The sequence below is a fragment of the Drosophila biarmipes genome, chromosome X, assembly GCF_025231255.1.
Source record: "Drosophila biarmipes strain raj3 chromosome X, RU_DBia_V1.1, whole genome shotgun sequence".
Lineage (NCBI taxonomy): Eukaryota > Metazoa > Arthropoda > Insecta > Diptera > Drosophilidae > Drosophila > Drosophila biarmipes.
In genome coordinates, this window is record NC_066611.1 from 10551570 (window position 1) to 10575985 (window position 24416).

At 39.9% G+C, this 24416-nt stretch overlaps 1 protein-coding gene and 1 long non-coding RNA gene across 2 annotated transcripts; both read right to left on the bottom strand.

Moving 5' to 3' along the window:
• Positions 1 to 15784: 15784 nt before the first annotated feature.
• Positions 15785 to 18316, bottom strand: LOC127010980 (uncharacterized). The gene is made up of 3 exons (XR_007763950.1): positions 18209 to 18316; positions 17702 to 17889; positions 15785 to 15926 (listed from the first exon to the last, which is right to left on the bottom strand). It is a non-coding gene; the product is annotated as an uncharacterized LOC127010980 (long non-coding RNA).
• LOC108023944 (MICOS complex subunit Mic10) lies at positions 16826 to 17286 on the bottom strand. The gene has a single exon (XM_017093632.3). It carries the CDS (start codon positions 17152 to 17154, stop codon positions 16936 to 16938), a length of 219 nt encoding a protein of 72 aa, XP_016949121.1. The 5' UTR covers positions 17155 to 17286; the 3' UTR covers positions 16826 to 16935.
• Positions 18317 to 24416: the final 6100 nt, after the last annotated feature.

A 24416-nucleotide genomic window follows, 5' to 3' on the forward strand; every position in this document is an offset into this window, starting at 1 on the left:
AATATGGAAAAAAAAAAACACTGGAGGACATTGTCTAATAAAGAGTAGCTTAGAAGAGAGTACTGAACCTTTGCTCTATTATAGACTTTTTAATTGCCTATAGGCATCCTACAAGCTATGGGTATCGGACACTTAATTTCAAATGTACTTCTTTGCTTAGGTATTTGTGTTTCTTGTGTCTTAAATTGCACTTTAAATTTAATTTAAATAATGAAAAAATAACTAATTTTTGCATCCTAAAACGTATTCTGTAGTTTAGAATATTTAGAACTAAACCCTTGACCTCTGCTGTTGTTATGTGTGCAACAACAAGATGAACAGGGCTCCAATGAAACGTGGACCATTTTTATTTGTCCTGAGCCTGGGGACCTGTCCTTTTCCAGAAGGTGGACGGCGGGGTGGGCCAGCGAGGGCAACGAGGAGCGATGGAGCCGGCGGAGGGGGAAGACAGCAACAACGGCGCCAGTTGACACGTCTTTTTCCTTTGACAAACATTTAAACAGGCGCTGCGGCCAGCAACAAAAACCATTACAAGCAATTCAAGTTCCACCTTAACCTTCGACTTAACCTCGGCCATAAAGACACCAAGCGCACAACAACCCACGAGGCTCTCTGACGTCATAACAGTAAATTAGCAGGTACACTGAAAGTGGGGTGGGGAGGTGGTGCGTGGGGCCATTCTTGTTATTCCGAGGAAACCACCTTGTCATTCAGGCAAATCGTGCCTCTCCTAGATTGTCCCATAAAGCTGCTTTGAGAGGGAACAACCAGGGATTTAATATCGCTCTTCTGATTATTATTATGTGTTCTTAAATTAGATATAAATACATTTAACAAAATAAATTGATATATAAATACTTTCCAACAATTTTAGTATTGTATACTTAAAAGGAATACTTTTTAAAGGTACAGAGAGAAATACAAACTTACAACAGATACATTTCAAAGATACCATACTAATAAATATGCCCTTAGTACTATTATGCTGTTAATAAAATGATAATAATAAATTAAAAACGGAAACAAAAAAAAATGTTCTCTCAAGGTACAACTAAAATACATCATTTTTATAATACTTTTCAAAGTTATCATAAAAAAAATGTTTAAAAAAATATCCTTATCAAAGATACTCTCCAAAGATACAACCAAAATACTTATAAAGATTATTTACCAACGAAACATTACAATTTCTATGTGACAAAAGAACAAATATGATAATAATAAAATAGGAGTACAAGATAGATTCAAAAGATACCAGTTTAATTTATAAGAGCCTTAAAGATCACTTCCAAGGGTTACCAATACCTTAAGACGTTGTTGGAAATTCAAAAAATATTAATTACATTCGATTGCGTATGTGTTCTGCATAGACCATTTAGCCCTTTGAGGATGGGGAATATTTTCTTTGGGACTGTGTGTTTATAGAAATCCCTGACTAGACATAAAATCCAGCCAGCGTGCATATAGAGCGAGCGGCAGACAGGACCAAATAACGAAACCATTTCGGGCACTTTCTGGAGGGAGATCGAGTGGGCGGGCGGCTGAGGGCCAGGCCATTGTTGGCGGTTGCCCCACCACCCGGCGGGCACCACCCACCTTGCACCGCCCGCTCATCTGTCCGCATTACGTCTAACGGTTTGTCGGTCTGCTGCCGCTTCATCAATTCAGTCCATGTCCAACCGACAGAAACAAAACAGGAGTGGCCCAAAGGATCGGAGCTGCGGGAGAGATTGGAGATTGGAGGTGGAGAAGGAGAAGGAGCTGGAGCTGGAGGGTCGGACGACATTTCCACATTTCCATTTGAATAATTTAGACATTTTCGTTGATGAATAACCGAAAGCACATTGATAGATATTCGCTCCACCACTCCAGCCCCACTTCCTCGCCCATCCGACATGGAGAGGACCACATATATCCATATCCCCTGCATGCACACACGACTGTCTGTCTGTCTGGAGTCAAGTGGCAGAGGGGCTTGGGGCTTGGGGCTCGGAACTGGAATACTATCCCCACACTCGATGTACCTACGCCTTTGTGTCCAACTCCTTGTTTTCTCGTTTCGGTCAAATTTCGGGCTTAAAGCAATCTCCAAGTGAGTTTTGGCAACTATTTAAGGTCCAGACGGTCCAGCCTTCAATTAATATTCAGTTATTGAGTTTAGAGAACGGAAATTATTTTACGCCGGCCAGTGAATCCCGAAACTCGGAGCCAAAATCAAAAGTAACTAGTAAATGTAATTAATAGATAGATAGATTTTATAGAATAGATAGAATTGAGTTGAGAGCAGTCCCACTTAAATCTACCTATATTATATATATAATGCTTGTTTTTTTTTTTAATTTTTATATATACTCTTAGATAGATTGCAAATTAAGTTGAGAACAGTCCTTCTCAAAAATAATTTTACCTATGTACCTAAACTTAGGTCACCTATATTATTTATATATAATAACTCACATTTAGTGCTTGTTTTAATTTTAATATATACTTAAATAGATTGCAATTTAAGTGGAGAACAGTGCGACTCAAAAATCATTTCAATTATGTACCTAATCATAAGTTACCTGATTTATTGACTGGCATTTAATGCATGTTTCAATTTCACATTTGTAGTGGCAGACTTCTTCGGAAAAACCACCCCATTTTCCCACTTTCCGCATTTTTCAACCATGATGGATTTATGAGACGTTGTCCTGTTGAACAACGGCATTCGGCAAATTGCGGCCAACTTAATTGTGAAATATGCCTGTTTGCGTCCAGATCGGTTAAGTTGGTGAGTTAGTGGGGGAAGTGGCGGGTTCTTGGGAATCCAGCGCCCTGAGTGGGGTGTTCGGCTTGTAATGAGCCAGTGCTAATTAATTTGTATAATGTGCTGACTGAGAGACGGCCACTGATAAGTGGTCATAAACATACGAAGGCATATGTATAAGCCGGGATCCCCGAGATCCCCCTCGACGCCACTGACCACTAGCCCTACCTTTTCAGAGATGCAGAGAAAAAAATTATGAAAAGCTACTAAGAGAATGTTAAAAAAATATAAATTTATATATTTAAGTAGTAAATATTTGAAAAGCATTTATTCCACCTTATTTAGGTACCATTTTTTTAAAAACTTAACATTAAAGAGAATTTAATATTATAGCAAAATCAATAATATCTACTTATACAATTTAATTCCATAAATAATAATAATAATTATTATTATAATTACAAATATCGTATAATAAAATAGGTATAATTTCAGAAAAAATAAATTATTTTAAAAATATTCAAAGCCACATTCTACACTAAATGAATATTAAATTAATTAATTACTATTTTAGGTTTTCAGCTTAGTATGAAATCATCACACTGATAACTATTTCATTGCATAAAATCGAGCTCAGTTTATTTCCAGTGTGGCGGCCAATCAATTAGAGGACCTTAACACCCGACTGCCCCTCGAGGTTCGCGTGGTGCGAAGAGTAAAACGTTTATAGTGCGTGTAATCAGCTCTTAACTATAATTTATAAAACTGCATTTCTTGCACCCGTCGCGCCCCCTGGCCACCACTGCGCTGGAGTTAGTTCGCAGTTTAACGCGAAAAATGGGGGAAAATAACGCATCGGCACGACGGAAGCAATAAACTTCTGTATAATTAAATAAAATAAAATTAAAAATGTTAATGAGCTGCGGCTCAGCTGGCAGTGAGTAGAGAAGGAGAGCAGCACACCTCGCTCTATAATCATCGGGGGCAGCTCCTTGGATCCGAACGCACCGCTTCCCGGGCCTCCAGTCCCCATTCCCCCATTCCCCGTTCCCCCATGCTCGGCCCCCAGTTCCCCGGCAAACAATTTAGCGTGTCTCTTCATATTATATCATTAAAATTAATACGAGTTTGGCGTGCCGCAAGATATTCACTTTGGGCCCGCTGTCAAAGTGCGTCCAGCAATGCGATCCGTTGGCCCACTCCACTCGACCGGTGGCTACACAGATAGCCCATTTTTGCCACTGCGTGTCGCCTGACTAATGGCAGAGACTGTGGCCAAATCGCTGATTGCGCCAGACAACAATCGGATTAACACGCCTATAACTCAAGCCTAAATTGAAATAGGTAGGTGATTCGGCAGGGGAATCGTTAAATATCGCAGAGGAATTATATAATCACCTAAAGTGTATTTAATGGAAAGTAGAGTTGGAAGAGAAATACTTATTGCGTGAAGCTTAGCTCCTAATACCCGGATAATTAATCATTTAAATATGTAATGCCTTGCCAGACAGTTCCCCTGACTGCAAGCCACACTAAGCTCTCATAAAGCCATGATCGTCAGTTATGCAAATCAGAAACTGTCCACAGCTTCCCTTCCCATTCTCCTTGGGTTTTTCACCTGGCGGGCATTGTTGTGGCTAGCTTTTCTTACTTTTTTTTCGCTTCTTCTGGCCTAACACGACACTGACAAATGTTAATCCATTAAGGCCCTGTCAATAGAAAAATCTGTCACAACAGCGCAGACATTGGCGGGGGCTTACCCATGGCAAGGCGTATTAGTTACGGGTCCCGAGAGTGCATCTTAATTGGTGCAAGGTGCACTGCCTTACTCCTCTGACCAGGCACATTTTTTGAGTTCTTGCTGCACAGGAAAAAAGTCCAGAAACTTAAAATAATATAAAGTTACTATAAAAAGGATTTACTGACCTAGAGGTATTCCTGAAAATATTATACTAACATTGACAAGAAATCTATAATATTTAAAAGTTAAAAAAAACCCAAGAACAGGTCCTAAAAGATTCATAAATATAAAAAAAACATATTTCTATATTTTAAATATTTTATATATTATATTTATTATATTTTAAGAACTTTCCTTGTGACATAAAAGCTGCTTTCCAACATTGGCTACCTTTGAATTATCTCATAATAAGGGATTTTAGTCCTTTCCAACACTGTCCACCTAAGTGTATTATATCATTATATACCATCCAAACTAATATTTTTTTAACGTGTGCGGTATTTACAGAGACAAATGCGAATGCTAAACTTGGCCAACAACAAATTGGCAATCAGGCCGCTTTCCATCGCTTTGCCCACTGGGCAGGTGTTGGACAACTTAATGCGAAAACGCGAAAAGGAGTGAGGTTGCTTCGGTTCGGTTAGGTTTGGGTTTGGGTTTGGCGCGGAGGGCAGGGGCTGCGTAGAGCGCGTGCCGTGTAAAATTTTTTAAGTGCCTGCTCATTAATCGTAATCGTCCGAGGCCCTGACCCCTTCTGCGCAGCCTGTGTCTCTGCTTGGAGCTCTGGTCCAGCTCCTTTGACGGCTGCCGCTCCCGTTTGGCAACGGCCGTGTTCTCGAAAACGCCTAAACGGGCTGTCTCAATTCGCCAGTTTCGAAAACATTCTTATTTTAAACTAAGATTAAAAATTATTAAATTATAAATTACTAATCACTAAAGGATTATCCTGGTATAAGTTAATCGTCTATATTAAATGGGTTTTTGCTAAGCATGCTACCAAGCTTTGGATAAAACGCGAATTCTTTAGATCTGCACTCTGAAGAGTATTCTCCGCTAGCATTATCAGTTATTTAAAGTTTTCTAAAAATTGCTGAAAATGGACAAACCATTAAAGGATTATCTTGGTAAGTAAATTAATAATGGGTCATTCCTTAAGAATGGCTTTGAAGCAAACGCGAATTCTTTAGATCTGCTGGATTATCAATACTTCTTAAAATGGAATAAGCTAATTAAAAAATTTGAAATCATTAAATGATTAACCTGGTTTTTAAATATTTAATGGGTCTTTATAAAGTTTTCAAGTAAACGCGAATTCTTGAGATCTACAGTTTGAAAATTAATCTTCGGTAGAATTATCATTTATTTAATGTTTTTATGACCTTCTTTAAGTGGAACATATAGAAAAAAACATATTTTACGTTTATTGGCTTTAAGCTTCACTATGTTATTTAAACATTTCATTTTTTTTTAGAGACATTCCTGCTAAATTCCGCGTAAGTGGCTTCGGGAATGGGGTCTTAAGTGCCTCGGCTGAGCTTAAGCCTGCTATTTTTGCCTGCGCGGATCGCCAGTTGACAAAATCGGGGCCTGGGGTGGAGGCACCTTGTCTAATTGCGAACTGGATAAACACCAGGCTGCCAGCTACGCCTCTTTGTCATTTGTCAGCGTTCGTTTTTAGGTGTAAATATGTTAATGAGTGTGAGTAATTTCCGAGAATTTCCTGCCACTACGCGATTGTCGATGGGCGATGGGCGGGCGCAGGTCTTAATTGGAATTGGAATTGCCGGGTGGCGTATGACGTATGACGGCGATTAATTTCGCTCTGTGCGTAATCAAGTCGAAAATTTATTGAAGTTGCAATAATTGCGCCTGCGGCTATGGAATTGTAGGCATCGCCGCCATTGGCGCCAGCGGGTTAAGGCGTTGCGAGGGGGTTAACGCAGGAGGTGATGCTCATTAGAAAAGCTTGAAAAGCTTTCGCCTGCGTGCGTTTGATTTGAGCCGCCGAGACGATGGGGATAGAGCTTCAGACACTGTCCCAAATGGGGATGATGTTTCCCACAAATAAATATAAAATAGGTACCTAAATAAATACCAAAACATAGGTGAGATGTAGATGTAGAAAAAGTAAAAGTAAATTAAATTATAAATTCTGTTAAATCATTGCTAGAATATATTTCTCACTGTGCTTCACTTGGCACTGCTTAGTCCTCAGTTAAACACCGTCGGGCGCTTAGGAACCCCCCCCTTTCCCCGCCTGTGGTTTCGGCTGAAGCGGGGGATTTTTGGGGGGTTAGAAGTCATGTTTCATGCATGAATTGTAGCATAACTTTTGTTGTTCTTGTGCAATCGAGTCAAGTGGCACACAGTCGCGCTAAAATATGCCGCATTTTGTGTTTGGGGCTTTCAATCAGGATCGGAAGACCCCCTACAACCCCTTCGAAGTGCCGCTCCCGTACACCACAGCCACCACAATACGCACTTGTGCGCCGGCACTGATTGCCAGGCAACTTTAATTGGGATATAATACTTAAAGTTTCGTAGAACATTTAATATGAAGTGCGTGGAAATTGATAATACACACTTTGTTTGAAACAAGGAGATTTTTTATAAATTAAGTATTGAAATACAACTATTTTCTGGGATTTTTAAAGCGTTTAATGGGTTTTTTAATCCCTAATCTCTAAATATTTAAGAAAACCTTCCGCCTTAATGGCAATATAAACCGCCAAAGCCAAGGTCCCCTTCCATTATGTATTTTCCTTTTATTTTTTGGCTGCGCTAGGTCAGTGATGCATTTCCAATAGCCTGGGGGCCAGCAGTTAGTCTGGACTTCCCCTCCCGATTTGCAAACCTGGCGTTAAATTTATTACACAAAAAGGGGACCCAAAAACGAAAATAAAAAGCCAGACCCTTGCGAGGAGGAATTAAAACAATTGCATGCTTTGCATAATTTCTGTAAACAAAGTGGCGGCTCAGGAATGGCGAAAAGAGAGCGGGGTCGGGGGTTAGCAGTGGCAAGTTCTTGGGGGAGTTCCTGGGGGGTGGATCACCTTAAGCTGCCAAGAAACGCGCGAAAATGCGAATTAATCCACGGCCTGACTTCTGCTTTGTTTAAGCTTCGCTGATTTGGATTTCAGCCACTCGAACTCTCCTCCCCCGATTTTCCCCGGCTCCCTCCTTGGGCCTCGCTATCGATTTACCAAATCAGCTAAGCCCCATCCGCAGCAACTGAAAATCCACGAGGCCCTCTCCCTTGACTCTGTCAGTTATTCAATTTTTGCCATTTTATCGCTTCAACATGGAAAACCTTTTAAAATCACACACTGCGAGAAAGGAGGAGGACTTTGGGAGGTGGGGATGGCTTGCGGATGGGAGAGCACACTGAAAAATATGTTTAGGTTTGTGGTAAATTGAGCAAGGTTGAGCACTGTGTGCTTTTATATTTATTTGCACTAGGCCACCCAAAACACTGATTTTAGGGGGACAAAAAGGACTGCGATTATAGTCAAAAATACTCCATTCCTTAATGGTTTTTGACCATTTTTTAGTCAAATTTAGGCGTACAGCTAAAAGACCGTTTTGAGCAGGTCGTTTGATATGCTAACGATCCCCATCACTTTAAAGAACATTTATTTTTTGACCAGTTTTTGCATTTTTTCAAGGGGTGGGACCTGGATTTTTTTTGGAAAAATCTTAAAATTTAAAAATTTTTAGGTTGGAATGCCAATTGATTCGAAATTAAACGACGAGCTCAACGAGGTATGGCATTTCTCATTCCGACAACTATTTTTATTTTGGCAGCCAACAAACTGAATTTTTATGGCTAAAAATGGTCTTTAGATTTTTGCCAAAAATACGATATTCAGAATTTTTTCAAAAACACGATTTTTCTATCCGGTTTTTTAGTCGTAGTTTAGTCAAATCCAGCGTAAAGCCAAAGGACCGACTGTTATGAGCAGCTTTCTTAAAATGCCAATGATCCCCACCACTTTAACGAAATTGTATTTTTTGACCAATTTTCACATTTTTCAAGGGGGTGTATCACACTTTTTTGCAAAAAATGGCAAAGTTGGAAAAATGTCGAGGTTTAAATGCTTATGGATGGGAATTTAGATTACCAAATCAACGCGGTATGACATTCCTCACTCCGACCTTTATTTAACAAAATATCTCTAAAATGCAGCCTTTTGTAGACATGTGTAGAGCCCTTTCTCCCAGTGCACGCACACATGGCCTGTCAGTGGGTGGCTGTGTGGGCTGAGCCCCTTATCAACTGTTATCGATAGGCCTGGTGAGCCAGAAACTGAAACCAAATCCGCAGCCGAAACTAAGCCAGGAAGTAAGCTTGGCCCGAAGTTGGGGCCAGAGGCCTTCCGCCTGCCACAACACACACTGACACACAGGCACACACATGTGTACCTACACACGCTGACGGCACACACACTGTGACAACTATAATTGGCTATAAAACATTTTGGAGGGCCGTTGACTGACATTTCAATAGACTGAAGAGCTGAGGAACTGGCTAGAAAGCCAGCCGACGAAACCAAAAATGTTGCGATCTGGGAAAGAGGATGGTGAACAAATAAACAGGGAAATACCAACAGCGGAAAGTAGTGGAAAATCTTATGGGGAGGGCATACAGTTTTACCTATATTTTTGGTATATCACTGCCCAAAGAAGGCTTCCGTACACATTCTTTTCTCTGGTATATTTCACAAAATAACCCCTTTCCACTGAAACATGCCACTTAGCTTATGTATGTTCACACTTGCCCCAAACTCTGTTCACAGCCACAAAGGACACGCACTGTCACGCACCCCAAAACGCTAAGGGGCAGCCCCTCCTCAAATTGTACCCTCTACGGCCATGCACCTCTAATTTCGCACTGATGCACCATCATTTGGTTAAAACTTTTCAATTAAATGTTAATTATGCGAAATTGACATTGACCATTATGACAGGTTGCGGTTAGTTCTGATACCCCTTTAGAGGTTCCCCCCCCCTCCCCCCTGGGCACACCGCCACTGGCCTCTAGGAAACTGCAAATTTAATTTAATTGCATTTCATACGCCCATTTGGCTGCCACTTTGGGGTTCCTCGCGTTGCTGTCTGTGCAACACTTGACTTATTTAGGCACCGAAACGCCGAGAGAGAGACGGCGACACGTCGTCGAGAAAGAGACAGACAGAGGAGAGACGGAAGGAGGAGGACCCCTGTTCGATTTTTTGTTTGGGCGCAAAATTTTAATTGCCTTGCAACTGGCGACTGGCAACGGAATACTGAAAACTGGCATCTTGCAACGCGCCCGGTCTAAATTTGGTTGCCTCGCTTTTTCCTCTGCTCGGCGAAAAAGCGGCTTGTTTTAAGCGTTTTGTCGCTGCGCTTCGCTGGCCATCTAAAGAAATGAAGAAACAAATTATTTTGGTAGAAGAAAAAATTAAAAAAGGGTCAAGCAGGATAGGGCTATCATTTTAGGCTTTTCTATTAAATTAATATTTTAACATAACATTTTCAGTGATATTGGTCGTTGGATTTTATTAAAAAAAATAATCTTCATTTTAATCTTAAAACAATTTTAAACAGATAGTGATAGCATCTTTAATATGATGAGCAGCGGCAACCTGTGAAATTTACAAAAGCTTGTTAATCTCTCATTAAATAAAGATGATTTTAGCTTAATTTCACAGGTCAATATTACAAAAATTCTTAAGTAAAGTTTCAAAAATAATGATATACTATTTTTATTTAAAATTTAAAAGCAGAACAGTAGGCCCAAACATAGAGGCCCGAGTGCAGAGCCCGCGACGCAGCAAATTGCGTCTGAAAAAGGTGCGACAATTTAGACGTTGTCGGGGTCACCAATTAAATAGGATGCCTGGGTCCTTGCCACTGTCATTTCCAATGCCCATTCACATTCCCCGCCCATTTAGCCCGATCGTCACTTGATGCAATAAATTGAAATTGACCAAAGGCGTGCGGCAATGTGCAGTGTGCTGTGTGCCGAGTGCCGAGTGCCGAGTGCAACTTGCAACGCGCAGCGTGCAACGTGCGACGCGTATCTTGTTGCAACTCCGCTGCAAGTGTCGCTCGTTTCGATTCGTTTTCCTCTTTCTTCTTTTTTTGCTGCCGGGAATTCGGTTTCGGTTTCGAACTCGCGCTCAGTCGCTTTTTTGGGGCTTGGCCTGACAATAAATGTCAACACTTGGTGGCCGCTAATTTATTTGCGCGCCCGATGCGTTCACCACATGAGGTGCTTTCCCATGGGGGCCCGCGAGTTGGGTCACCAAAAGGTCCAGCGATTCGGGGATGGCCAGAGCTTTGGTGACTTACAAACTTGACTTGGCTCAGTTATCGACTTAAGATAAGCCAACCATATGCTTTAAAATAGTTAATTACCTTTCCATTTTAAGGTAACTCCTTCTGGGAATCAATTGACTTGCAGAAAGGTGACCCAAAACTGCACTTTCAAGTCCTATAACAAGCTTGATTCTGTTCCGATTTCAATGTGGCATACCTCTAGAGTTTCTGATTTAAAATTCTAGTAATGCAATCATTAAGTGTTGGTCCATAATGAATAAAAACTACATTAGCTTGGAATTATAAGACATATTTATAAATCAGGGTTTCATTTTCTTATTATATCTTATTGAAAGTTTGGTGCTATATCAATAAGTAAATGCTATTTTGAGTCACTTCTGATATGCTTTATGTGTTTCATATCCCTTCCCTATAAAAAGGGGCTCTTTCACTACGATTCCATCTTCAGACGAGACCCGAGCACACATTAAACACTCGCAAGTCTGACATTAAAGCAAAGAGCCAGGAGTGGGGGTGCTGTGCGTCTCTTTCCCTCCGCCCCCTGGCCGTCTCTCTCGCACACCAGCTTGCCGTCTCTTTCCCCGGACTCTCGCCCACCTTTATGACGAAGGCCAAACAAGTTGAGGTAGGTTAATTTTATTGGCCAAATAAGTGGGTATCAAATTTAATGGACAACATCGCAGTGAAACAAAGGCAGGGACTGGGGTTTTTAACTTTCGGTTTGGGGTTTGAGTTTGGGTTTTGAGGATGTAGAGCCATCTGGAAGGTGGGAAGGAGGCGAGGGGCGAGGGGCGGCAAACGCGCGGTGCATAGAGCGTAAAAATGAGCCAAAATAAATAAGAAAGCCGCAAACGGAGCGGCGAAGTAGTGGAAAAACTTTTCCCGCAGAAAGAGACAGCAGGGGGGGCAAAGAAAGAGACGGAGAGTGTGAAGTTGACGGCCCTTTGATTGATTGGTTGGCAGCGGAAGCGTGACGTCACAGACAGCCCAGACAGCACGGTAAACGATGCCATGGATTTTCACCAGCCGGAAAATCAAAAACCTACCATCGCATATAATTTTCAAGTCAAGATTGTACAAGATTGCATTTTCAACCTTTTTTTTAATATTTATATTAACTATATTAGCAATGCCAAACAATATAGTGTTCGGTTGCATATCATGTTTTTTCTATGTAAATAATTTAAATATTTTTAAAGGGCTAAATTCAATTGAAATTCGACCGAATTTCACAATTTACCTGCCTAATTTTGGTATAAAAACTCCGTCATAAATTCGATACCAACTTATGATGGAATCGGCCAACTGCCGTCATTTTCTGCCTGCAATTGAGCTGAATTTCGTTGGCCATATGTTTGTGCATTGGGAATTACCTTAACCTACTTCCCACCCCCTGTGGCAGCGCCTTTCACCCACTTCCCCCGCTGATTGCCGGCCAATTGCCTTTGGACCTGGCTGAATGTTGGTTTACTTTAGTTCAGTTTAGTTTATATAGTTCGGCTTGAGTTTGGCTTCGGTTCGCCTCGGTTTGCTCTGCTGTGCTCCCACTTCCACTTCCATCTACTAACAAGCCGCCTCACGAAATTCTTCCGCAATTTTCACATAACTCAATGGCTGCGGCAGGGGGCGGCGGCGGGAGGCTGGCAATTTTCACGCTGATTTCTCCTCAGGTTTTCCACTCTGCGTATCAGGATCGTGTGATCTGGCCCCTCGGAGACGCATGATCACGTTGGGCTTACGCATCATTTAATGGGTTCGTGAAGAAGTGAACTTGCAGCAACGACTTGTTGATGGAAAAGCCAAGTTCCAGGCTCCGAGCGAGAGGGATTTGGGCTCTGGGAGGCGGGCAGACGGGGACCAGGATGGGGACGAGGGCACCGGCACCCACCAACTGGGCATACAACTTTATCACTTGCCCACAAAATATCTTCAATTGGTTCCATTAAACTTAAGCTGCGATCCCTGAGCACGTTTCTGCCTCGGCTCCATGACTGCCACCTAGCCCCCTGCTCATCCACTCAAAAGTGCACTGAGAAATATGGAGGGACCCTCTGAAGAAAGACCAAAAGAAATATACAAACGATAAATGTATCTTTAAGTGAATTAAATCAAAACAAACAAAACATTACCCTGTGCTTATAAGATATTGTCTATCATTAAGGTATTTTTTGTAACTTCAAGTAAAATAATCCTGTAGTGATTAGGTATTTGTTAAAATTTAATATTAAAAAAAAAGTAAAAATAAAAAAAATATTTTAGCATATTTTTTTTACACAGAAAACATTTCCTGTCAATAAAATACTTTGCTTCATTTTATTTTCACGAAGGAATTTTTTTAAGCGCTATTTATAACATTTACTACTTTATTTTTATTTTATTCAAAATTATTATATATCAAGAATACTACATTGTATTAAACTGGTATTTCGTACATGGTATATATTTAGTATATACCAAAAAAATATCTAAGTACTTCAAGATAGTTTATACTGTGTATACCAGTTTTGCAGTTTTCTTTTTAATTATTTGAGAACCTACCACTAGAACTGACCAAATCTCAGCTAATTATTTTCTTTCGGCTCACCTAAGCTGGCATTTCTCCCAGTGCACTTGGTGCGGCTTCCTTCGTGCGTTGCCATCATCATCGTCATCGTCATCCACATGGCCGCCTGGCCGTGGTCGTGCCCAAAATTAACCTGACCAGGGCATGATCATGAGGAGCTGCGGCCGCGGCTGCGGCAGTTGGAAAGCAGAAAAAGGAACGCAGTCCGAGGCTCGCTATAAATTCTATTGGCGTATCTATCTACACTATTTCTAATTTGGGACTCCCCGCCCGTCGAAAGGCGATGGTGGGGGCCTTTGTGGGATCTCGGCTGGATTAGCTCGCAGCTCGGTTTGGCCAATTTAAGTTTAAGTGCTTTGGTAACAGTTTCGCGCTTTCGAAACTTGAGTCGTGATTTATTTTCCGCTCGACCTCGGCCTCCTCCGCTGCTTGGAATGCCTCAGCCGCCTGCTCCTCGACGAATCTCCGCCGCGTTCTGTGGGTTTTCCTCAAGTGCCGTTTTTCACGCCACGACACGCAATCGCCGCGGCCCGGGTAAATTAGGAAAATTGATCTAAATTTTCTTGGGAACCTTTGCCATTCCGAATTGCAGCGGCCAAGGGCCGCTCATCAGGCATATGCTCCCGCCGATCTTCTGAGGATTTTACTAAAATAAAAAGTAGAGGAAACTCCTGCATCATCACCATTTTTGACCAATTAAAATTCAATAAAAATTCAGGCAGTTCCTGCGAAAATGAACTCGGCCAAGTCGGTGTGCGCGGCCTTATCACAAAATTGCGAATCTCCAAATCGGGGGCATGACTAGGAGCAATCAGTACAAGTTCCATGTAAACAGTATCGGCATCAGGGAGCCGGGGAACTGGCAACAAGTCCCAGTTAAAAATCTTTGCCGGGTCAGCGACAAAGTCAAGTGCAAGTCGCAGTCAAAAGCTCCAAGCAGGCGGCTCCTTCGGCTGGACTACACTCAACAAAAAGTGTTTAGTTTAGCCACACAAAGAATGCACTCACAAATATAATTCCCGAAATTAAAAAAAATAGTTGTAGTGATGAAGCACCTTAAGCTAAAAAAAATTCTTTTAGTAAGGAACAGATTTTATTTACTTTTAATACAATTTTATAAAATATATTTCCAAAAATTTACAAAAATGTAATAATATTTTAATTAATTTATTTTTAAAATAGTTCATATGGGTTCCACACATCTAAAATGCTATATATATAAGCAATAAAAGACACCAAAAATAAAACTACAAAGATTTTCGTATGTTTCTTAGAAAATAATACTAAAGATTGAGTTAACATATACCTTTTATTTTTAAACGAAAAAAAAAATATTTTTTGAAAAATAATGATTTTAAATCTATTTGAGACTTTATCGAAAAAAAAATGATATAAATAAAATTATATCATTTTATTGATTCATTTTAGATTTTTTTCCCTTTACATACTGCTTAACTAAGTCTAATTACCAACTTCAAAAAAATATAATAAGTCATATATATTATAAAAAAAGAAACTCATTTTCTGCCAGTGTACCAGTAGCCAAGGAAGCCGTGGTGCAGTGCAGCAGTGTGGCATGCAACCTGAACTTGCAGCTCGTTTGGTCGTCACATAATCTGCTCCAAATCAAAATTGCTTATTAAACGTGGAGAGCGCGAGAGCTTCGAGTCGCAAGGAATGGCTTTGGCCACTTGGTCTAGGCCTCAGTTTTTGTGGGATAGTGCTTAGCAGAGGAATGGTTATGGCCAGATCTGGTCATAAGAGATCTGGGAACTAGTTCGAAGGAAATGTTAAGGGAACACAACTTATATGAGTTATTATACCATTTAAATTCAATTGTAGAAATTACGAAAACCTTCAATAATTTAAATCTACAAACCAGCCTTTAAATGTCTTTAAAATCCTAAAGTAAATCCCAAAGTCATGTTTTTTAGTAATTGTTGTCTATAGCCTATTTCAATAAATTTACAAAAAAATCATCAAATATTTATTTTAAAATGTATTTAAAATCTAAGGTCTAAAGCTCACAAAAAATGAACCGAATTGATCATCTCCGCTGGAACCTGCGTAGCTGCCAAAACGAATCTGTCGCCGAATCGGATATCGTGTATATCGTATATATATGGCCAGGGCAGTGGAAAAGGTGGAAAAGGAACCGCGAAGAAAAATTGCTGCCGAATTCTGAGCTGCGGCGAGTGGAAGCCACAAGAATCCACAATCCAGTACCCAGAGCACAGAATACAGAGTTCGACTCGATCACGATTGCCGCTCGAATCGAGGATCGGGGCTGGAGGATAGAGGATCGGGAATCGGTATTCGGGAGTGGGGATTGCGGATTGGGGATTGGGGATTGGGGATTGGAGGCACAGGGACCCGACGGAGGCAATGGGTCTTCGACTATCTTGATGGGCATGGGATGCGATGCGATGCGGCGCTACAGGCTCAACTGAGCTGGATTGAACATTGATCGACGATGACGATGTCGACAGGAACAGTGCTGCCAATTTAGCCAAAGAAACCATGAGGAACACAATCGAAAAAGTTGAAACCTGTTTTAAAAAGCAGAAAGGAAAATCGTTTAAAATAGTATGACATAAACTAATGAAGGAAATTTCCGAAATCCAATACTTTATTAGAGAAATTAGAATATCAGAGAAATATCCCAGCATTTTTTTACTATGTTGACATTTAAAGGATATTTTATGTTTGATTAACAAGTATTTTTCTTTAGTTTACAAAGGAAAACATGCATAACTTTTCAGATTAATCCGTTTTAAAAGTAATATTTCAATGAAATCTTTTACATATCTTGAGAAATTGCTTTCTAGCTGCCTTTGGCAGCACTGAAAAAGAAGCCTAGCAAACTGGTCTCGAGGGGGGACAACGTGCAAAGCTGCCAATGAACCAAATCCAGCCCCTGGCCGCGGATCTATCTCAATTTCTACATTTGACCTGTGAACCGTAATGGATTCTGTATATATTATAATTGCCGACCGTGCTACACAATCTCCTCCGGTTCTTCGACTGCACTTCTCCGCCAGGCGATCGCCCGATTGCCTCGGAAGCGCACTGAATTCGAAGCGCTGCCCTCGACTATATCTTGGCAAATGGATCGCGAATAGCGATCTTTCCGAGAAGCTGTCAAGTGGAGGGATCTGCGTGGCGTGGAGGACAGGGGGAAATCCGGTGGACTTGTCGCATTAGCACCAGCCTGCAACGGGACAAGTCGATTTATGGGGCCCTTGAACGATTTTAGGATCGGTGAACTTCAAAGACAAGCTTTAGATGACCAAAAAAAAAACAGTAGATGTCGAATTCCAGCGCAGATTGGCACATATCACTTGCTCCAGATCGCAAAGTCATCTTGATTAGACTGTCCTTTTTCTCCTCTTTACTTTTACTATATTATTATAATATAGCACCACCATTACCCCCAATAAAGACTCAATTTCGATCGAATTACTTTACTCAATTCGTTCCACATTCCAAATCAACGCAAGAGAGTAAACCGTACTTGTGCATCCGTAAAATCCATTGTGCAACTGCTTGAGCTCACTCCTACTGGTCGAACTTCACATCGTTGAGCTCCTTCTCACAGCCCCGGTAGGCCATGCCCACGCCGAACCCGGTGCCCAGCCAGACGGGCCAGATGCGCCGCCGGAAGAAGAGCAGGGTGACCACGGAGCCGATCACCAGGCCTCCGAAGCCCTTCACCAGGGAGTCCGACAGACAGCGGTTGAGGTTCTCGCGCAACCTATCTTCGGGGGCCGTCGACATGTCCACAGCTGGGTAGTTATGGGTAATTTGTGAATTTTTTATTTTTGCTGCCAGGTAATGCGACAATAACCAAATCGAGTTGACGAGAACAGAAATATCAGTGGGCACTGGGATTGGTACTATTTATAATAGCAAATTACGAAATTACGAGGTGTCCTAAAAACACAAAGCCTACTAACAGTTTGTCCGTTGATATATCACAACAAGAAAGGAATTTAACTTCGGCAAGCCGAAGTTTGTATACTCTCGACTCGTCCAGTCACGTTGGTCAAGAATATATATACTTTATGGGGTCGGAAACGTCTTCTTCACTGCGTTGCAAACTTCTGACTGAAATCATTATACCCTCTGCAAGGGTATAAAAATATACTGCTAATACACATCCTAAGCCAAATGTATTATACATAACTTATATACTACTGAAAATAGAAAGAAGATTATTGTGATTGCTGACAGATTGGTTTGTTTATATTGGCTCTGTCTGATTCAAATTACTTGGTATGGCTTAAGGGGTAACTAAAAATATTTAATTCACTAAGGTACTTACCTGAAGAACTTTTCGATGACGCTCTGGAGTCTTGAATGACGACTTCTCCATGTATATATATATCCAGTAATCCATATCCATACATATACAGAGATCTGTCCAAAAGCACCAACACACACACAATCATTCGCTGGAACTTCCGGTCAAATGGCTTTTCGAGTGACCATAGCATCCAATTTTACCTAGAACTAGAAAATATTCATTTTTATTAGCATTATCAATAACGGGGCCTATTGTAAAATTGATAAATATTACACAACAATTACATGTTTAAGGTTCTTTATACAACATTTAACAGTTTTAAGTTGGATGTTACATGTTAAATGTTATATGTTAAATGTTAAATGTTAAATGTTATATGTTATATGTTAAATGTTATATGTTAAATGTTATATGTTAAATGTTATATGTTAAATGTTATATGTCACATGTTATATGTCACATGTTAAATGTTGCACATTGAAAGTTGCTTTTAATATTTAATTATCACCTAAATAAGGTTCATACCTGGACAGGATCTCGACGCACTGCATCCTGGAGTCCAGTTCCACCTCCATTCATATCCATTGATCTGTCCAAGAGCACTAACACACACACACAAACACTCGCCGGAACTTCCGGTCAACTGATTTTGGGAGTGACCATAGCCCAATGGTCACTCATTTTGAGCTAGAACTAATTGGGAATTATAAGCCCCCGCAGAAGAAATTAATTTGTAATTAACATTTTCAATGACGTGGCCATGGTAAAATGAAATTATTACTTAATAATTGCATTATACAGGTTACAACATCAAACATGTAACATGTCTAATGTTGTAGGTTGCATGTTTTATGTTGAATGTTACATGTTACATGTTGAATATAAAATCTTCCATTTTGCCCATTGAAAGTTTCTTAAGTTTACCTTAGGTTGTTAGTTGGATGTTTTTTGTTGAATGTTGCATGTTGAATGTTAAAAGTTGAATTTAAAATGTTGAATTTTACCCATTGAAAGTTGCTTATGTTTAATTTAAGTGGTGACTACAAATATTTAATTTACCTTAAGTAACGTATACCTTAAAAACTCACCCCCTTCAAAAAATGAAAAAATATTTAAAAAATTACATTTTCCTGAAAGTGATTGGGATTGTTAGCAGAGGTCGCCAGCTGCTCAAAACAGTCGCTCTTTTTGCTGTACGCCATGATTTGGCCAAACTACGATCAAAAATCCACCAAAAATGGAGTATTTTTAATTCGAAATTCAAAATGTTATTTCTAAGCTAAGAAGGTTATATATCAAAAAGCAGTAAAGCTATATATTTTTTTAATTTTTTCCCCGATAGTTCCTATGGGAGCTTTAAGATATAGTTGTCCGTTTCCTTCACTGCGTTGCAAACTTCTGACTGACCTCACAAAAGACAATATAATTTTTCTAAGCTAATCTATATAGATTCATGAACAGTCCAAGACAACCCGGCTAAGTCTCAGTCACGGTGGAACTAATTGTGTAGTATCTACTCAAACTCCTGTTGCCACATTAACAGCTCGGATGGCAAAATGCGCCATTACAGTTCCCCTTTGAGGCCCTGCAGCCACTTAACCTTGTTGAAAAGCTCGGCATAAATCGATCACGATCGATTTCTGCCAAAATAGATAATAATCGATACACACTCTCCAGCCCAATCTTGGGCCACCTTATCGATCTATATGGGCATGCAGCATGCGAGTTCCAGTCCCATTTTCAATCCCAGTTAGCAAGCACTCAAAAAAGTATTTCTTTGCGTTTTATGCAATTGTATTATTATCATTAGTTTACCAAAAATATAGAGATAATATTATTTGTTTGAAAATCACAAAAGACTCAAATAAAAATCTTAGTTTCTGTTTTTATAGGAAAGCAACAAAAATAAGATTTAATATTGTATTACTGGGAAAGCGGTACATTTATCTATTCTCAGTGTACCCTAACTTGCAGCTACAATCAACCATTCGAGTTTAGCCTCGACTTTGGATTTGGCTTTCGTTATATGGTTAGCTAGGTAATCATGTCAGCATAAGGCAGAATACCGCCACGTTGTTTTTATCGATATGGCCCAAACGCTGGGTAAATGGCGAAAAGTAAGGGTAGTGATGAAAGTTGCTACATTTCCAAGGTCTAATCATTAAGAGAGGGTAGCAAAGAGAGAGGGTATGCTATTATCGAAGGATTAGAGATTAGCCATATATATAAATCACTTACCCAGAGTGGTCTTTGAAATAAATATATTACGACAAATACAATTCTAAGCTCAAACCAATACCAATTATTAAGTATTTTAACAGTTTAAGCTTTGTAAAATGTTTAACTTTGATATTTATTTATATATATTTTAAATAATTGTTTATAAATATGTTATAGAATAATATTAATTTATCTTAGATACTTATTAATAAAATATGAGTAACCAAAATATTTTCTTCACAAATTAAATACTTAAATCTTATTTTTCTTTATATTTAATCATTAAATCCCATAAGAGGTGATGTCTTATTGACTGAAAAATCGCTGCCCCCCCTTAATACATTGGGGTAGCGTATACCCGCTTCGTGGGCCCGCCCAACCTGCAACTCCCACCGAAAACCAACTCGCGTCCCGCCGACTGCTTGGGAAAACAGCGCCGGCGACCGTGTTGACGTGTTAAGTGCTTTGGCCAAGAGATGGCCCCGAAAAACCGAAAAAAAAGTGCAGCAATTGGAAAAAAGACGGCCAAAACTCCGTCTGCTCTTCCACTTGCCTGGGCTTAGGCTATAATTTCGGCTCACCGCCCACCATTTTTTCCGAGGCGTTTGGGGGCGCAACGGAGCTTAACTCGAAAATTGCAAATTCGGGTGTTCAATCGAGTCAAATCCTTTTCTATTACCAACTCAGCCGCTGCGCTGCGCTCTGTGTTTAAGGAAATTGTCGGCCTCATGTGCAATTTAATGCCTGATTTGCCTTTGACTTTGCCTTTGCTTTTGCTTCAGCCTTTCCTCGGCGCGATTTCAGCTCCGAATCGCATTTCTACATTGACTCCATTCTTGGGCCACGTAGTTGATTCCCCTCTTGGGCGTTGGCACAGTTTTTCACCCCAGAATTTATCACCAGGGAACCACATGAATATGCCAACTGAATCTAGGAGTTAATTGTTTTATTAACACTATAATAGTAAAACATTTATATTTGTGTACTTCATTATAGATGTGTCGCATTAAAATGGCAAGAAATACATTTTGTAAACTGTTTTTATCCAGTTTTATTCATATGTTAATATTATGGTAACATACTAAAATCTCTTCCTGATTGCTTTTGATTTATAGTAAAATGACTTCTTCTTAATTTAATAACTTCAGCCAGCTCATAGTGTAGATTTTTAATCCAAAAACCCCTAATATCATCGAATTTCTGTTGGTCAGTCGGTCCTCAGCAAATTGACCAAACTACTCAAGATCATAATGAAGACATTTATGGACCCGCGAACGGATTCAATTGTGCGGCATTCAACAATTTTTGCAATCAATGCGAATCGAACTAGGAACGGGAATAATGCGATGGCCCCAGGGCACTGGGCGCATCTGTGTGCACACCTGCGGTCAGAAGAACAGCAGTGATCTTTTAAAAACATTTATGAAGGATTTTACAAGTTAAAATAAATCTACTTGCATTTCAAACAGCGCAATAAGTTATTTGGACTTACATTACTTGATAATTTATTTTTAATAGAATCCTAATTGAAAAAAAAAATTAAAAATACTTAGACTTATATAAGAAGGATATCCTCCTGATTTGTAAATTTTTTTTAATTTTTAATGCAACCATTACCTAAAATATTCCTTAGTTCCTTTTTGAAAACCTTTAAACATTTTTTAAAAATTTTAAAATAATTTTAGTAGGATCTAAGTCTGATGAGGTATTGACTTTAGAAACATTTTTGAAAGATCTTTTCTTTTTTTCCTATATTTTGTGAAGTGTTTCTCATATATTACAACAAAGCTCAAGCTCCAAAAATATTTTTAAAATACTTTTTAGAACCTCTAGCCCTCTTCTCTATTTTCTTGACCCCACCTGTGAACCAATGTGTGTGCGTTGGGTGGGTGTCCCCATAGAAGATCGTGCTCCCCAAGATCGGGGCTAGGAAAAGGAAAAGGGGGAAATGGGGCCTCCGCAGAACAACTCAATGAGGCACATGCAAGTCAAAACATCGGACCCCAGTCTGGACCTGGACTCAGCCAGGGTTCGGGCTTGGGGATGGGTTTGGGCTTAAGTCCAGGCCCGAGCCCGCTGGCCATATGGTCGCCCGCTCTCATCAATTCCGACTCGGGGGCCTTGGCCCGGCCTGTTTTCTTATATTTTTTCTTGCGTTTTGAGCCAGGCATCTGAGTTTGGTCCACGTTGGCTGGGCTCATTATAGATGCAGCGCCGATTTGTTTTGTTGTCCCCCCATTTGACTTTGAATTGATAGCATCAGGCAGCATCCAACATCCAGCATCCAACTCCGGCCTTCCTCCGGCGGCTGCTGCCCAGCTTCGGTTTTCCCTCTCCAGCTGGATTTTCCTTTTCGCCTGCCTTGAAGATATATAAATGTATTTGAACAATTGAGTGCGCTGCGCATGCGCTTGCCCAGTGCAAATATTTTAGATTCGCATAAACTTTGCATAGTTTTTGGCCCGACTTCCCGCGTCCATTTCTCTGATTTTTCTCCACGTCTGCACAGTGGGCGGATCTGGGGGAACTATATCATTTAATTGGTTAAGGATTCAAAGAGCCAAAAGAAAATCAGATTGTAGGGGCTAAAAACCTGAACAGGTATACAAAATATTTTACAATTTCTTAAGCCCGAAATATTATTTTCAGAACCGATTTTCATTTGGATTTTTCATGTTTTATACGTTTGTAGTAAAATCAAATTCAAAGAATATGAAACGTAATGAATTTAGTTAGTTTTAAAAATTATAAAAATAAGTAAACAGTTTATACCAGCTTTTATAAAAACCTTTTACTTCACCTACCGAATTTTACTATGTGGAATTATTTTTTTTATTTTTTTAAGCGACAAATAAAGTGTATACGCAATTCTGTATTTTTAATTAAATTTTTTTATTTTTATACGCTATGTTATAAAATAATTAAAATATCTAATAAACATTTAATAAAGACATCTCGTTATATAAAAGTGTATTTGCATAGCTATTGTTTACTTTACTATCTCGAACTCATTTAAAATCTTTTCCCATCGTGGTTTTATTTTCCTTATTTTTAGCACTATTTAATTGGACAATAAACATTAACAAGACGCAATTTAGTTTTGAACAAAGCAAATCAAGTATTTAGGCGATTCGCATTCGCGACCACTGTTCTTATGACTGCGTGTGCCGAGAGTGGTTCACGCACTCTTTGCACTCACTGTGACTGCAGTGGTTCCCGTTCCCATGCCCGATCCCCTGTCCGTGCTCGTTGACTTCACTGTGGTGCGGTGCCTTGGGCTGTTTAGCTGCGCATTTTTATTTAACATATCATTTAAAATTCATGTAAAACACATGTTGCTGGGCTGCGGGCTGCTTTGCATACGGTGGGCATAAAGTACGAGCCGGCGGACAAAGTGGACAAACGGACAGGTACAGGGGAAAAAATACTTCAGAAAATGTGTAATCCTAGTCTTAAATAAATGTTTAATATTTTGTGTCACTTAAAAATACAACTTTAAGTTGGCTGAACAACGCTTAAATAAATAATAGCCCAAGAAAAGAAGAAATATAAATAAATGTATGAATACATAAGTGTTTCTTATGTATAACTTACTTTATTAATATATTTATTATTATACTACATTTTTATGTTGGCATGCCTGCCACTAAAATGTTTAAGTAGTCATCTTTTCTCTTAAATTTTACTTTCTGTTGAATCACTTTTAATTTCTAAAATATTTATTGAAAATAATCTTTATCCTTACTATTAAATTGAATACTGCCTAACACTAGTTTGGAATTAAACAACTGATGAACACTGATCCTTGGAATATTGCATTTCAGTAAAAATATTGGATACTTTTAGGCGACTACCTTTGGTAAATTGTAAACTTTTTTAGAGCTCTTTGATTAACATAAATTGCCTCAAAACCGCAATACTATTTTTCCCAGTGTACGGACGGCTGGACCGAAGGACAGTGCAACGGACACATCACACCCAAGCGCCAGGAGGGATCGGTTAGGTGGGCAGAGAGGGCGTTTGGGGGAGCATGTAGGTCTGCCCAGCGAATTCATAAGCAAAAGGCCAGTATCTGAGTCGCATATCTGGATAGGCGAGGATATAGAGCTATGGGTTCCTGGGCTCCTTGGCTCCTTGGCCGCGATGAAGATGTCGCTTGTTGCATGCTGCATTTAATTTGTAAACAAAGTCTTTAGTTTATGACTTGAAGTTTTATTTTAGCATATCTAGGCTCCTCCCGCTAGCATTTTGTTGGAAAATTTGTAAACAATTCGGAATTCCAGAACGCATCATTGCCAGTGCAATTTGCATATACGAGTATATGTATGCAGGGGGACCCGAAGCGAGCCGAGAGATCTGGGCAGTGGGATCTCTGGTGTACCAGCGATACCAGCTATTCCGGAGCCCGGATACAGAAGCCATTGTTAAAGGCCTGGAGGTTGACCTTTTGGCCCCCGCCGCCGTTAGCCCTGGCAGCCGTAACAAATCAGCAATGACGCGTCCCGACACTAAA

Excerpts from the sequence above, each read along its gene's own strand:
- LOC108023944 (XM_017093632.3), bottom strand. The coding sequence starts at position 17,154 with ATGTCGACGGCCCCCGAAGATAGGTTGCGCGAGAACCTCAACCGCTGT.